At 35.9% G+C, this 18,305-nt stretch overlaps 1 protein-coding gene across 2 annotated transcripts in view; it reads left to right on the forward strand.

The window, feature by feature from the left end:
• The first annotated feature begins 436 nt into the window (after positions 1 to 436).
• LOC127832673 (cortactin-binding protein 2-like) overlaps positions 437 to 18,305 on the forward strand; it is a 105,063-nt gene continuing 87,194 nt past the window's right edge. Inside the window, exons 1-3 of one of the 2 annotated variants that reach the window (XM_052358282.1) lie at positions 692 to 709; positions 9,507 to 9,608; positions 17,830 to 17,928. Coding sequence is in view for 1 of the 2 variants with exons in the window: in XM_052358281.1 (XP_052214241.1) it covers positions 641 to 709; positions 9,507 to 9,608 (171 nt within the window). In the remaining variant the exon portion in view is untranslated. Of the gene's footprint in view, positions 710 to 9,506; positions 9,609 to 17,829; positions 17,929 to 18,305 lie in introns of both variants that reach the window. The other variant, XM_052358281.1, reaches the window with a different exon arrangement.

Below are 18,305 nucleotides of genomic sequence, written 5' to 3' on the forward strand. Positions count from 1 at the left end.
GAGAACTAAGGTTTTCAAATGAGAACCAATGATCTAATGAGAAACCTAGTTTCTCATGAGAACCTAGGTTCTCGAGCGTAAACTAAGGTTTTCAAATGAGAACCTAGGTTCTCATGAAAAACCTAGTTTCTCACGAGAACCTAGATTCTCGTGAAAACCCTGGTTTCTTGGGATTTCATAAACCTAGTTTCTCATGAGAACCTAGGTTCTCATGAAAAATCTGGTTTCTTGGGATTTCATAAACCTAGTTTCTCATGAGAACATAGGTTCTCATGAAAAAAACTAGTTTCTCATTAGAACCTAGGTTCTTATGAAAAACATAGTTTCTTGGGGTTATGCGTCCAGCAGCTTGCCATACACGTCAATCAAAAGCTTTTCTGTATTTAGGTTCACATTGTTTTTATAATTCACGACACATATATTTTACGCACCGTAAAGACAGGTCACGTGATCGTCATTATTTTTTTGTTGATTCTGGAAAATGAAAATACTGCAAATTACCAAATGATGAACAGATGCATTTAATTATTGTACTTGACAACTGTGTTTCGCACCCTTTTGTTGTTTAATGCACGTATAATTTCGGATCTTGATGGCAAAAACTGAATAGATCAGGGTTTTTAACCGGGCCAAAACAAAGATGGCGGGTCGAAATCCTAACCCGGGTGGATTTGACACTTCTGAGAAAGTTAACTCAAATACATTGAAAGTAAGTATAATGTATACATTACTTAGAAGTCTATGTTTAATATGATGTGATAATATTGTTCCGATTCAATTACTTGAACAAATATTTTAAACATTTAAAGCAAAGTTGGTCTCTAACTCTTATTTGGATCTTAAAAATGATAACTGTCATCTACATCAGGTGTCGGTTAAAATGATAAGTCATCTACATCGGGTGTCGGCTCTTTCGCCACCAAGCTTTTTCGGACCCTTTTTTTCAGGCTCATTCGGCCCAAGTACAAGGCTTTTCCGGCCCCGTTTTTAATTGAATAAATCATAATTGCAAATACATTGGTACATACACTACGCGATCTGTGATTTTTGCCTAATTCTCGGAGTACTGTGGACAGTTTGATTTTTTAGCGGAAAATCACAGAGATTTTAAGTGATTTGTCACTTGGCCGTCGCATGAGTGAAAGATAATCTTCTTGGTGATTCCCCACAATTTTTTGGTGAATCGCGGTGATTGCAGTGGATATCGGTGACATCGGTGATCGCCAATTACTGCATGTAAACCAATCGTATTGACAACTGTATACATACCGCTTTTCTAATGTTCACATTTATCTGATAATCCAATATAATTACAACATCACTTACGAAAAATAATCTGAGACATTTATGACGATAAATCAGCTCAACAGATAAGGTTCGTTTTATAGTTTTTTACGATTTGTGTTTGACAGAAGACGAATTGAATTAAAAATCAATCGTACATAAAACGATTATGAAAATGGAAAACAAATTAAAATCGATTCTTCGTCGTTTTAGTTTTCAGTTTACTGTTCCGCGTTAAATTATGATAAGTGTACTGTAACCTTTAGTGTGGCCGTTATATTTTCAGTTAGATTATATCGACACTGTTATGGCCAGTGTCAATATAAAAGTTACTTCCGCCATAAAAATTCGGGAAAATGTTCTTTTTTAAACGCGGACGGGTTAGAAAACTTTCATAAAGCGTGACAGCCAAATATTAATGCCCCCCTTCGAAGCTATATTGTTTTGCACATGTCGGTCGGTCTGTCCACAGGATGGTTTCAGACGGATGATATCTCAAGAAAGCTTACACCTAGGATCATGAAACTTAATAGGTACATTGATCATGACTGGCAGATGACCCCTATTGATTTTCAGGTCACTAGGTAAGAGGTCAAGGTCACTGTGACTTGAAATGGTAAAATGGTTTCCGGATGATAACTCAAGAATGCTTATGTCTAGGATCATGAATTTTCATAGGTACTTTGATCATGACTGGCAAATGACCTCTATTGATTTTCAGGTCACTAGGTAAGAGGTCACAGTGACTCGAAACAGTAAAATGGTTTCTGGATGATAACTCAAGAATGCTTAGCCTAGGATCATGAAACTTCATAGGTACATTGATCATGACTGGCAAATGACTCCTATAGATTTTCAGGTCACTAGGTCAAAGGTCAAGGTCACAGTGACGAAAAACGTATTCACACAATGGCTGCCACTAAAACTGACAGCCCATATGGGGGGCATGCATGTTTTACAAACAGCCCTTGTTTACAATATGTAACGAGACCCAAACCATCGAGAAAAGACATTGGGGAAGAGTATACTATCAGATTTAATAGCGCAAGTGTTGACAGATTCTGAAATATTTGGCTCAAAACACCGCTGCGATTCCGTGTCTCAAAAAACTAATAACATCGTGATTTCCACTGGCTTGTCATTCATGTAGAGGGTTTGGCAATTTGAGTATGCTCTGAGACTGAAAGGCAGGAGTGTTGAAACTGGTTGAAACAAAATGACGCCATCATCCATTTGTCAATATACAATTAATACTTATATTTACAAACAACCATTGTCACTGTGAATTTATAATGACTTAATTGGAATAAGAATTGCCGAGAATAATTAATAGCCAAACATGAAGCGCTAATCTGATCCAGAAATGTATGAACGTTTTGATCAAGTTGTAAAAATAACTAATTAACAAATAGTTTTGATGGAAAAAACTAATTGTTTCAAAAAGCTTCCAGTGAAAACTAATTGACCCAAAATCTTATCTGTTGCCCTGGATAAATATGTTTAAGAATTTCATAAACACAAACATATGCCCACGTCATTTTTCAGAAATTTAAAGAGTACAGTGCATTATGGGACACAGGTTGCATTGGACAATCAAAGTTAAATTTAGATTGAATTCAATACGATCATGTACCAAAAAAAATATTGCGTCATACGCAGTCATGTTAAAAAGTGCTTCCGGGGGACTTTCTGATAACGGGTAAAATGAAAGTGAATATCTGTTAACAGTTACATTGCGTTAGCATATAATGATGTAAATAGATCTTCTTGAATATTTCCAGGGATTTCAATAGACGCAGAATCCTGCGTTTTGACGCGAGCAAATTAAAAATGACTCGCTTTTGACGCAACCCTTTTTTCTGCCGTGCGTCATTTTGACGCATCGAAAATTTGACCAGTGCGTCAGTCATTAAACATCTCGAGTTCCATGGTAATAAATCCCACTGTGCTCCTAATTAAAATTAATGTTTCAGTCTATAATTGAGGGAATACCCCGGGCGTTGTTTATCTTATCTCATCTCCTGCAATACACATGTCACCTTCTAAATAGTGCGTGCGCACTAACTGGGTAATAAGCAGCAGCGATTACGTGATAATTGATTGACCATCTGATAATTGCAGGTTTTTTTGCAAACTTGCAGACGGCACGGTTAAAGTAAGTCGGCAAAAGTAATTAAAGAAAAAACAAAATTGATCAAAGGTCTATTAATTACGTAGATCCACTAGTAAGTCCAGCGAGTTTTGTCAGTTTGTTAATCCACCGATAATTCCGAGTAACACCCATCTTATATAAACTGGAATCACAGTTCATTTTTTGTACTAACATATTTCGGACATGGGTAGTATTCGGATAAACAGTAATAGATATACTAGATGTTCCAATGCATTTTTATTGTGTTTTGTTAGAAAAGCTATCTGCATAGAGATAATGATTATATAATGACGATAAATATGTGATGAAAAGGTGCTACCGGTACATATCTTAAATTACTTAAATGTGTTAAAAGACTTAAATGTTTTAAAAGGAAGTAGATTTTTATGTACCAATTCATTAAAATATGTTGTGTTTTTTATCATGGTATTGTTATTTAATAAAGCAATATAACTTTTAAAGATATTATGTTACTCTTAGAGCATATTTTTATCTAAAAAATTGAATAATACAAACAAAAACACAATTAACGCGCTTCAAAATTGACCCCAGCATTTTTCTATTTGACTCCTCAAAATTTCAGTCCAGGGGTCATTGACTCCTGGTTTTTAAAATCTATTGAAATCCCTGATTTCATTTATTTTTCTTACACATACTGCTCTGATATAAAACATGTAATAAAAACTGACTCGCGAGTTTTTCACACCTTTATTGAAATTACACAACAGATTACATGTAACACCAATTATCTGTCGAAGGTCATTTAACCTCTAAGCGATTAAAATCGTTTAAATGGACGGATAAAGCAATGAAGCTGTGATTGTCACCATCTTTGTGCCGGATTGCCGAATATCGAATTTCAGATTTCCAGTTTGCGAAGTCATTTTTTGGCAATTCCCAATAAGCCGAATATTTATTATTTCGGTTATTTACAATGTATCCTTGTTTGCAGAGTGTATTTCCGATTCCCATGTTGCCGACTTCTTCCATTCGGCTTTTTTTTTTTTATTTGAATCAAAACAAAGTTTATATCGGAACCGGATAAGTGTAACTGTCAACGCAAATAGTGAAAAAAAAGTGTATCACGGCGGTTCGCATAATAATGATCATTGTCATTCAAACAATTATTATCTTGGCTGTCAATGTCCATGCGTGAAAAAGGCTGGTCGTCATTTATCGAGGCGGTCGTCGGTTTAGGCCGTATTGACCAGACTCATATGTGATATGTGCGCTAAGCATAGCTTAGGTCAACAAGTATCAGCTACTTTTGTTTTGGAAAATGTTCTTAAGATATTACGAAGGAGTGTTCCCATTTATATTTACTGTTAACATGCCTAAAACATTTTTTATGCCCCCGGATCGAAAGATCGGGGGTATATTGTTTTTGGCCTGTCTGTCATTGTATGTGTCCGTGTGTGTGTCCCAACACTTTAACCTTCTTCATAACTTTTGCAATATTGAACGTAGCAACTTGATATTTGGCATGCATGTGTATCTCATGGAGCTGCACATTTTGAGTGGTGAAAGGTCATCCTTCAAGGTCAAAGGTAAAAAAAAAATTCAAAGCGGCGCATTAGGGGGCATTGTGTTTCTGACAAACACATCTCTTGTTTTTAATATGCTTTTCACTAAACAAGACTAGTACCATGTATGGCGTGTATTATTATTTAACGTCAGATACAAATGTGTGACCTTGAAATTAATAGCTTTTTAATCATTTATCATTTTATATAATAAACACCTTGATCCCAGCAATGAAACCAAGTTATTTTGCTATTACATTCTGTAGCCGTTAGGTCCTGTAAAAAAAAGAGGAGGCCCTTTTTTTCCATTTTACAAAAGAAATTGTAAAAATTTAACTAGTTTGGCTTAGAGTCGTTAGACTTATGTGTATTTATGAAATATATTTTATAATTATGAAATAATATAAAAATACTATTATTATGCAGTCATTTATTTATGTTTGTTTATTAAGTAATAATTAGTATGGTTGATATTGATTTAGAAAGTAACTGTTCACATATTAAAAAATATGTAATTGTTATAAAACAGCAACTAACAGTTGTAGTGTTCAACAGAATGGTTCTCTTATACACCCTCCTGCAAGTCTTTTCCCCCTTAAAGAGCTAGTTATTCCCATTATTACAACAAGAAATGTTTATTATAGTATCAGTGCCCCAGATAATTATTTGGGAAATAGGGTTTTCACCCATTGATTTTGAAAATACAGTACAGTCTTCGCGTTTTCCCCAAAAAAAGCGCTCACTCCGCATTTTTTTCCTGTAGCGAGTGTTTACGCGGAGTTTGAAAGCGAGGTAAAATGCGGCGTTCCGCCAAGTTCGCTAATACCAGCGGCGTGTATTACTTTAGCCTAGTCGGTAAATGCAGACAATTTCCGTTCTTATAAGCGACCGCCGTGCAACACCGCGTTAGCAGTGTGCTACTGGGCATGCCAAAAAATAAAAACATTATTATGTTATTAAAAATTGTTTAAATACTGTGGCATATAAAAATAAAGATAATTGTATAGAAAATTAATACGTAAAAAAATTATGTTTTTTAATTCACAGGTAGGTCTACAATATGAATGAATATAAGACATTTGACAAATTAATATTTAAATCATAACCAGGGTTGGCACCAATCGACTGCCCCCAGTTTTAACCGGCGGTTTTTACCGGTTAAAACCGCCCCGGTCAATACTCCCGAAGTGGTCATTACTGGTCAATACTGGTCGATACTGGTCGATTGAACGTAACCACAATTTTGATTAATATTCCATGCCTAATTAAACAATATTGATAATATCAATTAAAAAGACATGTTGCCAATAATATCTTCAGCTATTAATACCCACTATTTTATACCTGTTAATGCAATTTGTAGGCCAATCTCTCAAAAAAATCAAATTAGTCAAAGTTGGTCAATTGGATTTTTCTGGTCGATTGAACTTTTTTTCAATTCTAATGAATTATTAATGCTCAGATAATTCTGTGCTTGATTCAACAAGAACCTGTCAATTACTGGTTATGAGTTATTCATCATGCCCCACTGTCCCCACAGTCTTCTTACAGTCTTCTCACCACACAGGTTGGGGCATCCAAAACTGATAATAGGGCCTTAAATGGCACCTTTTTGACACGACCCTTACTTGTCATGTATTCTTGCATAGATTTCTTTAAATACTTTGTAAACAAAATAGTCAAAAAATCTATTATTTTCCATTGATATAAAAATAAAAAACATAATGAGAAATAATTATTAAAAGAAAAAATAATTGAAAAGAAGAGTCTAGAGTAGACCCACAATTGGAAAACATTTTTTATTGTCAAAATCAAGAACTTTGATTGCTTATTCATTTGAATACCAATTGAACTTTAAAATGTGAAAGGAAAAAAGCCCTCTTAATACAGAAAGGAGACAAGTTAGAAGTAACTATTTAATTAATAGCAAGTAATCTCCTTTTGTGTGAGTGATATGAAATAGCTTAAGGGCAGATTTGTTTCATTGTCAATATGAGAGACATAACACTGCATGCATTTTATTACCAATTAAGGCTTAGGGGCCAAATTTATGACCCTAGAAAACACAAGAGATCTGTTTGTCCATCTGCTAATCAAATAGATATATCAATAGATAAGTGGAATACTGTGGTAACTACAATAGTAATAATACTTTAGTAACAGATGTGATACACTGAGATAAAGATATTGCCTTAGTCCTTATGTATTTGATGCCATTTCCATAAATAATAAAGAAGTAATTTTTACATCTTAAAAGATTTTTTTTACAATAAATAACTTTTAAAAAAGTTAATCAATTACAGAATAATTATTGATTGCAGTGCTCACGCTGCTGCCAGACATTATCGCCAATGGCGATTATTTTATCCAACTGGCTATTATTTCTTAAAATTGTCTAGAAAAAATGGCGATTATTTTATCCGCCTACATAAAAAAAACAAATTGCCACTAAATGTTGTCCGGCGATTGCAAAACGCCTGCAAATCGGGCCATCAAGCAGGAAAAATCGATAATGAGATTACCTGTGTACACACTCGACCGTGTGTATTGTCATACACGCGTCAATAACTTCTGCGACATTGTGGCCTAGAGCATTTTTCTCAATCAGTGTCCGACAGCAGTGATATATTTCGGAAAAAACGTCTTTAATCTCCCTGTGCTTTACCAATTATCGGTAACTGTTAGATCTTTGTTAATTTTTCGCCAATTATTATTTAATCGTCATTATTGAAAATCGCCGCTAATATTGTTGGCTGGTTTTGTTTTGCACGCCGTTTTTTCTGCAATTAGATTACGTTGAACATTGCTTGATGAAATAATTATTTAATCGCCATCAACTAATTATCCCCGTAATTACCGCTGTTTGTCGTCTGCTTTAACATAATGATTCCAATTTTTAACCAGGTAACCTGGTTTTCCCAATTCAAAGGGACCCGGCATATGCCATGGTCAGCTAATTTTAACGAAACGCGTGTTTGGAATTACACTAAGGTGGTGTATTTTAACTCACGCGCTGTGACGTTAATTGATGTAAACATGATCGGCATTGCGAAAGTGTTATTTTTGGAATAAATCATTTACAATTGATATTGGCCTCTGCCTACAATATTGCGGCCGATGGCAAACGCCGTATTAAGAGATAAAGTAGTCGAACGATATGCACATTTTAGATTATGCATATTAATATTTTATATTATGCATATTTCATGTGCAAAACGCGTACAATTTTTCGGATTACCGTTTTCGGATACTGTATTTTTTTCGTCCATTATGATTTATTTTCGAAGTTCATAACAGCAAAAATAGAATGACGAATACACATGCGGTGATACGGAAGGTGTGGTTTATAATATTTCGAGTATTCACCAAAAATTGCAATTTGAAAAACTATAAAAAATAGTATAATTAGTGCTCTGGGTGGGTTGGGGCCTCTGCCCTTAATTCTTATGTGTATGTAACTGTAGCTGAGATCTGGTTTGTTAAGTCACACCCACAACATTGATTGTATTCTTTATTGTAAAGCCATGATAATATTTTATAAGAAAATGACACACTGATATTATGCTTGTTTTTGAGTATATATATATATTATAACTTAAATCAATAGATATACATTTAATAAAACATAGATAAAATGAGATTCATGGTTTTTTCTTTCTTTTTGCCTTCAGTACCGTTTTGCGGAAAAGTCCGCATATGTTTTGGCTATTATTTTTTTAAGAAAAAAAAATATGGCTATTATTTTCTGAAGGCCAGAGTGAGCACTGGATTGAATATGAAAAAGCTCCTTTGTGATGTTTAAATGCTACAATTTTCAATCGACCATTATTGACCAGTAATGACCAATATAGACCAGTATTTAATAAACTGATGTTTCATAACATCTTTAATCATTGAAACTGTCCATAATATAAACTTCAAACTGATGTTTACTGACATCTTTGTAACTGTCAAACATATAGACTGCAATATGATTTGTTGCAACAATCTCGGAAGTCCTTCGACCTCTTTTAGGCATTTTTATTTCGCATGGTAATAGAAACTGAAAGACGCTTTACAAATACCTGAACAATGATTGACGGATTAAGTCAGATTGAAAACACATGTACGTCATGATAAATAATTTGGTCAGACGCATTATTTAAGTTTAACTATGAAATCTTAGTCTGCAGATCGTTTGAATAACTTTATCTGTTTTCCTGCTCCGTCATCCAGGCGCTTGCAGTATGAAACAGTCGCCATGTTAGGATAATAATTCCAAAGAGAAAATACTGAAAATGAACAAAGCATTTTTTATCAAAGCTATTGTATCATACGGATTAAATTTTACAAATTTGCGTAAATGTCAAATTGGTTGCGTTTGCAATACGCATGATATTGTAGTTCTTTGCGTGTTTAAACATTTTAATAGGGTGAAAAACGCAGATACGCAGCTTATCCGGGGCACTGATAGTATGCTGAAAATGAGAAATCTTATCTTTTCTGCTAAATTCTCACTTGTCTTTAAATTAATATTAGTAAACAGTAGACACTTTTTATTATTTCAGCGACACCCGAAGATGGATCTTTCAAGAACAGATCTTCTTCAGTTGCTAAGCTATCTAGAGGGAGAATTACAAGCCAGGGATGTTGTAATAGCTACTCTGAAGGTATGCAGGCTTTTCCCAAGGGCATTTAAGCCTTGTGCAGTGGCCACACATTTCAGAATTTTCAGTTAGTCCTATGGGCCACTAGCTTGATCAAATACTTGGTAGCCCACCATTTTCTTAGTTTAAAGTAGAAGGCAGTATATTTATTCAGGTATTAAACAATAGAAACGCTGTTATACAGATAGAATATAGATACAAGAGTACTTCTAATATCAAATAAGTTATTTATAAAAAATAATTATGCCCCCCTTCGAAGAAGAGGGGGTATATTGCTTTGCTCATGTCGGTCGGTCGGTCGATCTGTCTGTCGGTCCGTCCACCAGGTGGTTGTCAGACGATAACTCAAGAACGCTTAGGCCTAGGATCATGAAACTTCATAGGTACATTGATCATGACTCGCAGATGACCCTTATTGATTTTGAGGTCATTAGGTTAAAGGTCAAGGTCACTGTGACCCGAAATAGTAAAATGGTTTCCGGATGATAATTCAAGAACGCTTATGCCTAGGATCATGAAACTTGATAGGTAGATTAATCATGACTAGCAGATGACCCCTAATGATTTTCAGGTCACTAGGTCAAAGGTCAAGGTCACAGTGACCCAAAATAGTAAAATGGTTTCCGGATGATAATTCAAGAACGCATATGCCTAGGATCATGAAACTTGATAGGAAGATTGATCATGACTAGCAGATGACCCCTATTGATTTTCAGGTCACTAGGTCAAAGGTCAAGGTCATGGTGACCCGAAATAGTAAAATGGTTTCCGGATGATAACTTAAGAACGCTTATGCCTAGGATCATGAAACTTGATTGGTACATTGATCATGACTCGCAGATGACCCCTATTGATTTTGAGGTCACTAGATCAAAGGTCAAGGTCACGGTGACCCAAAATAGTAAAATGGTTTCCGGATGATAACTCAAGAACGCTTATGCCTAGGATCATGAAACTTGATAGGTACATTGATCATGACTGGCAGATGACCCCTGTCACTAGGTCAAAGGTCAAGGTCACAGTGACCCGAAGTAGTAAAATGGTTTCCTGATGATAACTCAAGAAAGCTTATGGCTAGGATCATGAAACTTCATAGGTACATTGATCATGACTCACAGATGACCCCTATTGATTTTCAGGTCACTAGGTCAAAGGTCAAGGTCACAGTGACAAAAAACATGTTTACAAAATGGCTGTCACTACAACTGAGAGCCCATATGGGGGGCATGCATGTTTTACAAACAGCCCTTGTTGATAACATGATAAGAGTATGGTTATGAGTAATATAAAGAACACAAATTATAATACACAAATAAATTAACACATCCACTGATATTCTTTACTATCTGAAATTCATAAATAAATCCAGTTTAGTCCATGCGTTTTTTGCCTGTGTACATCATATTCATGCTTGTGTAGTGCGACAAACAATAACACCACTTGCCCAACATCAAAGACAATATACCAGCTGTCAATCACATTCTTCTTGGTAACATCAGTCAATCAGTGCTCATGAAGCAGAATACACGCTGTCCCCATTTGAAGGTGTATACAATAATGGTACATGTGACATGTCACTAGATCATTACTGCTCTCAATGATCATAGCGCCTTAGATACAGCGTAAAAGACTTGTTTTTAATTACACTACGCAACCCGTGATTTTTGCCGCGATTCTCGCATCACCAACATCGATGCAACGTGACAAATCGCGGTGATTCCGAGCAACAAGAAAATTTGGGTGATGTCTCGGCGACTCCACGGTGACCGTCGCGCGATGTATCTCGCTGTTACGCAATCAGCGCGAATCACCGCGAACCGTCGTGGTTCACCATTTTAAGCGATTTACGTTGAGGGTTACACTAACATGTACATGTAATATATATGTATACACTTACATTATACATTGTAACAATAAAGCCGTTGTATACAATGGGCGTACATGTATTAGCTAAAATACTCCCGTTCCGACATGAACTTGATGAAGTTATGTTGGAAGCTTTAAACGCTCCAAATTAATATAACAGCGCAGAATGATCATGCAATAATTAATGAACATAACATGTGAACATTATTTAACTAATTGCATTAGCAGAATGTTTATTAAAAATTTACAAGCAATTATATTCCAGGCCCGAATACACTACCACTGTTCAAATTCCATATTGTTGCCGTATACAGTACGGCCAACGCGGAACAAACGTATTTCGCGATCCGTGGCGGCAAGGCAAAACGAGTCGATGCCGCGTCAGTCGTTGAAGCCCGTAAGTATGCGGCGGCAAGTCGCATTTCGCCGCGAAGCTTCGCATCTGTCCGCCGAGGCATGCCGCGATCCGCGACATGATGCCGAGTCGATGGGCATCATGAATTAAAAAATATTTTTTAAACTATAAGTTACATGTAGTAACAAATTTTGAAAGAACAGTTATAATAATAATTAAAATCATAATAAACTTATTGTGCGCGGATTGTATTAGCATATACATGTAAGCATAGTTATTGTGTCTGGCCAATTAAGTTTGTTTCCCGCCCGTAGTGTATGTATTTCACACATAAACAAGGTCACGTAATTATGTTTTCGCATATACAAGTGGTCAAGGCTCCAGCATATGGTGGATTTATAAATTAATTGCATGTTGATTTTGCTATTATATTTAAGCTGAGAAAATTAGCAATTTGAAGCCACATCAATAATCAAGACGGTGACGACGTATTTGTTGTTTTGTTAATTATCAGCTTATTATAACTATTGTGTGAATATGCGTATATAAACACGTTTTATTTTTTTCATATTATACAGTTATATCGCTACTAATTACCCAAAAATCCTGTATATTCCAGTTTTAAAGCATATGCTGGTAAATATTTACAATACATAAACATTCTCCATATTTCCTTAAGTATCAAAAACATTTTGGCAATTGTAACTATTTAAAAAGATGATGAAATAACGTCTCATCGGGGCATGTTTTTTTCCACTGAACACACGATTTATGCCTGACGTGATGTTCATGTATTTATACAACACAAAATACACCCACACTTTCCAAACGACGTTCTACATGTCTGCATAATTTTCGCGCGCTTTTTATGAAACAAAGGATATTTTAGCACTGTTTATTTGACACTAGAATTTGCCAAAGGTCACGTTAGCATTAATATTCGGAAGTGCGTTTCGGATTACAAATTTAATAATGATCATTTGATAATGGAACGAAACATTAACAGTTGCGCGTAATTAATTCAAAGATAATTTGTTAAAGCGCATTACGTGCCATTTCGCTTATTAAAACGTGAAAATAATAATTATGAAACCAGCGTAAATCTTGGTTTCTACGCTACACATACATGTATGCACATGTAGGTGGATACCTTTTACTCGATCCGCCGCGTACGTATGCGGCGGATTTACTCCGCGAAAGTACGCGAGATTAATACAGACTCGGCGTCATTGCGCGGATCGATGCCGAGTGCCGCGGCGATACGCCGCGTGAACACACGATTCGGCCGCCGCGTACTAATAATCTGGCCGTGGCGTAGCCGCGGATTATGTTTGTGCCGCGTTGGCTGTACTGTACATGTAGCGCTGTGTTAATTGAAAGTTGCATAGTGTTTTGTCATTGGTTGGTTATAAAAACCTTGTTTCTCTATATATGGTATTTGATTTAGACGAAACTAATAATTTGGTAATTTACGAGAAATATGATAAAAGTTTTCCATTTAAACTTTGATCTTACCGTGTGTGTTTATTGACGTTATTAATTATGTTAAGACCCATTTTTTTATATTTCATTAAGCATTATAAGTGTAGCCCTTTTGTTAACAGTGTTTAGCAAAATATTCGCGCCTTAAGACACGGAAAATTGTCACTTTCATTTAAAGGTTAAATGTAATCGGTAGATTACGTCTAATTATTTGGACTAAATTATGCTATACTTATTTATTTTCTGTTTCAGGCTCCAATGCGGATAACTTGTGTTACTCGCGTTACTTTCCGAGCGTTGTACATACATTCATAATTTTTTAAAGTATATGTTATTATGACATCGTGTTATATAATATGTTGTTATTACATCATTGCCCATATATTAAAACCATTAAACATTGTGTTTGTTTTGCTGAAAAAAAAACGAGTATATCAACGTAGCACTCAGAGTTCACAGAGTTCAATAAATTTGATGATGATGTATAATGTACATGCATTTCTCTGGGTTTTCACGCCCAAAACAAAAAAAAACTCAACATTTGATTATTTATTGTGTGCTGTCCAGCGGGTTATTGTGTTTGTTCTAGTGTCTAATTGGCACTCTTTGTACGTGTTCAAACTGTGAAAAGATGTGACAATCACAGAAACAACAGGATGGCGCTGCCAATTAAGTGTGAAAATGGATCAAAGGGCATTGACAAAAAATAACAGTTTGCATATATTTTTCGGCGTTTACTCAGATGGTCTCTCACAACAAAAAAAACTATACAAGTCAAGGTATTATGTTTTACTTCTATCAATAACGATACGGATACAGCGTGTTTGATTTGAAATGACTTTAAAAGAAATATCAAATTGTTGGCGATATAAAAAAAAATTAAATACCAAAGAAACATTCAACCGAAATCAACAGAATTCAATGTTCTCTGCGTTACACAGTTTGTATAAAAAAATCAATACTTGCACGCTCGTATACCTTGACCTTGTACATTGCCGCATAATTTTCGCGCTCTTATGTCGGGAAATATACATGATGACTATATTGGAAGCATTTGTAACCGTTCTGTTAACATTAAAACATCAGAAGTTTGTTTCGGATTATAAATTATTATTCTCATTTGGGAATTTAACGGAACATTTATACTTACAGTACAGCCAAAGCGGTACAAACATAATCCGCGGCTATGCCACGGCCAGATTATTAGTCCGCGGCGGCCGAATCGTGTGTTCACGCGGCGTATCGCCGTGGCACTCGGCATCGATCCGCGCAACGACGCCGAGTCTGTATTAACTTCGCGTACTTTTGCGGAGTAAATCCGCCGCATACGTACTTGGCGGATCGAGTGAAAAGATATCCACCTACATACATGTATGTGTAGCATAGAATTAATTACGCGCAACTGTTTATGTTTCGTTCGATTATCATTGTTAAATTTGAAATCCGAAACACACTTCCGAATTTTAATGCTAACGCGTCCTTTGGCAAATTCTAGCGTCAAATAAACAGTGCTAAAATATCCTTTGTTTCATAAAAAGCGCGCGAAAATTATGCAGACATGTAGAACGTCGTTTGGAAAGTTTGGGTGTATTTTGTGTTGTATTTACATGAACATAACGTCAGGCGTAAATTTCGTGTTCAGTGGAGAGAAAAAAACGCCCCGATTGGACGTTATTTCATCATCTCTATAAATAGTAACAAATGCCAAAATGTATTTGATACTTAAGGAAATATCGAGAATGTTTGTGTATCGTAAATATTTACCAGCATTTGCTTTAAAACTGGAATACACGGGATTATCGGGTAATTAGTAGCGATATTAACTGTATAATATGAACAAACTAAAATGTGTATATATATACGCATATTCAAACAATAGTTATAATAAGCTGATAATTAACAAAACTACAAATACGTCGTCACCGTCTTGATTATTGATGTGGCTTCAAACTGCTATTTTTCTCAGCTAAAATATAATAGCGGAATCAACATGCAATTAATTTATAATTCAACCATATGCTGGAGCCTTGACCACTTGTATGTGCGAAAACATAATTACGTGACCTTGTTTATGTGTGAAATACATACGCCACGGGCGGGAAACAAACTTAATGATTGGCCAGACACATTTACTACGCTTACATTTATATGCTTATACAATCCGCGCACAATAAATTTATTATGATTTTAATTATTATTATAATTGTTCTTTCATAATTTGTTAACTACATGTAACTAATAATTCTAAAAAGATTTTTTTATTTCATGATGCGAATCGACTCGGCATCATGTCGCGGATCGCGGCATGCCTCGGCGGACAGATGCGAAGTTTCGCGGCGAAATGCTACTTGCTGCCGCATACTGACGCGGCTTCTTCGACTGACGCGGCATCGACTCGTTTCGCCTTGCCGACGCGGATCGCGAAATACGTTTGTTCCGCTTTGGCTGTACTGTATGGTATATTTGTTTTGAATTGAATATTAATTTGTTACAACGCTTTACGTGTCGAAAAAATGTTTTGATAATATTATGCATTAATAGCACAATTTCCAGGAGGAAAACATTTCTTTACATGAAGGCGTATGACGCAATAAAGCGTTTTTTTGTAAGATCGTATTGCATTGAATCTAAATTTAAATACGCTCGTCCAATGAAAGCTGTGTCCCACATTATGCACTGTACTCTTTACACTTCTGAAAAATGGCGTAGTAATATGGTTGTGTTAATGAAATTCTCAAACATATTTGCCGACATAAATGTTTAAGATTATTTTTTCGTAAGTGATGTTGTAATTATGTTGGATTATTTGATAATTGTGAACATTAGAAAAGGGTTATGTATACAATTATCGATACGATTCGGTTTATATGCATGAATTGGCGAATCATCAATGTCACCGATATCCACTGCGATCACGGCGAATCGCGGCGGCGGTAATGGCGAATCACCGCCAAATTGAGGGGAATCAGCGGGAAGATTATCTTGCTCTCGCGCGACGGCGGAGTGACGAATCACGTGAAATCGCGGTGATTTTCCACTCAAAAAGCAAACTGTCCGCCTTGACTCCGCGAATTAGGCAACAATCACAGGTCGCGTAGTGTAATAAGTTCTCACATTTGAAAAAAATGCACAACCTTTTTTTAGCTCACCTGAGCACAACGTGCTCATGGTGAGCTTTTGTGATTGCTTTTTGTCCGTCGTCCGTTGTGCGGCGTCAACATTTGCCTTGTTAACTCTCTAGAGGCCACATTTATTGTCCAATCTTCATTAAATTTGGTCAGAAAAATGGTCTCAATAATATCTTGGATGAGTTCGAAAATGGTAACGTTTGCTTGAAAAACATGGCTGCCAAGGGGCGTGACATTTTTCCTTATATGGCTATAGTAAAATCTTGTTAACACTCTAGAGGCCACATATATTGTCTGATCTTCATGAGACTTGGTCAGAAGATTCATCCCAATAATACATTCTTTTAGGTACATTGATCATGACTGGCAGATGACCCCTATTGATTTTCAGGTCACAAGGTCAAAGGTCAAGGCCACAGTGACAATTAAAATGTTTACACAATGGCTGCCACTACAACTGACAGCCCATGTGGGGGGCATGCATGTTTTACAGACAGCCCTTGTTGATGTTACAGTTTCAATAAAATCAAGTTCTTGGCTATCTTGAAAAAGTATAAATTCCAGTAAAAATCAAATTATTTTTAGATGCTCTCTTTAATGAATTTTAATTTTTAGTGAACCTTTAATTTTTAGCGAGGCTGTTTTCGGAGAAAACCAGAGCTATTGTCATAGCCAGCTCGTCTGCCTTAGGCGTCGTGCTAAAACCTTAACATTGGCTCTAAAATCAAAATGCTTCCACCTACAACTTTGAAACTAAATATGTAGATGCACCTTGATGAGTTCTACACGCCACACCCATTTTTGGGTCACTAGGTCAAAGGTCAAGGTCACTGTGACCTCTAATATCAAACTTTAACATAGGCTCTAAAATCGAAGTGCTTCCACCTACAACTTTGAAACTTTATATGTGGTTGCACCTTGATAAGTTCTACATGCCCCACCCATTTTTGGGTCACTAGGTCAAAGGTCAAGGTCACTGTCACCTCTAATATAAAACTTAAAACCAAATTTAAAACAAAAACCTTAACATTGCCTCTAAAATCAAAGTGCTTCCACCTACAACTTTGAAAAGTCATATGTAGATGCACCTTGATGGCTTCTACACGCCACACCCATTTTGGGTCACTAGGTCAAAGGTCAAGGTCCTCTAAAAAAAAAAAAATCTGACAAGCTTTCGCAGCCGAGCGTGGCACTCGTTATGCGCCTTTTGTGGTGCTCTTGTTAAACAAATATGTTCCCAGCCTACAGTGTTTGATGTGCTTAATGATATACATAATATTAGAGAGAAAGACCTCTTACAGCTCAACATATCATTGGTGGTTTTATCATAAGCTGGAATCTAGTTGTGAGTGCTTAACATGAATGGTCCAACTGCTCAATTTTATATACTCAGGTTGGTGTTTCAATCATTCCCTGGCAGAATACATCTAGATCGGCTGATTTGGCTGGTCATGGCTTTTTGATGGAGTAACAGGGTTGTTGGCAGGTTGGGGTTAGGTGAAAAGGTTGAAACAGGTGGTTGTGTTAAATTGTGGTTATGATTTATTACATGTTCTTAAATTTCAATTACTGTTATACAAAAGTTCATATTGTGGTCTTGTTGAACTTAAGTTTGCCTTATTAATCATTGCTTACCTATCCGAATAAATTACTGAAGTGAACTTTCATTTACAAATTATGTGTTCTTAGTTAATCGGTACTTCTTTTTTAGGTCTTAGTTGATGTAAATGGCCTTTGGTTGCACACTCAAATGGTGCTAAGCTTGTACAACATATATGCCAGTTTTAGTTTGTAAACATCAAATTTGATATCTTTATTTTGTTCACAATTATATTGTTTTCTTTATTGTCCCCTACTGGTGAAACCGGA

The sequence above is a fragment of the Dreissena polymorpha genome, chromosome 5 (genome assembly GCF_020536995.1).
Source record: "Dreissena polymorpha isolate Duluth1 chromosome 5, UMN_Dpol_1.0, whole genome shotgun sequence".
In the NCBI taxonomy this organism is placed as follows: domain Eukaryota; kingdom Metazoa; phylum Mollusca; class Bivalvia; order Myida; family Dreissenidae; genus Dreissena; species Dreissena polymorpha.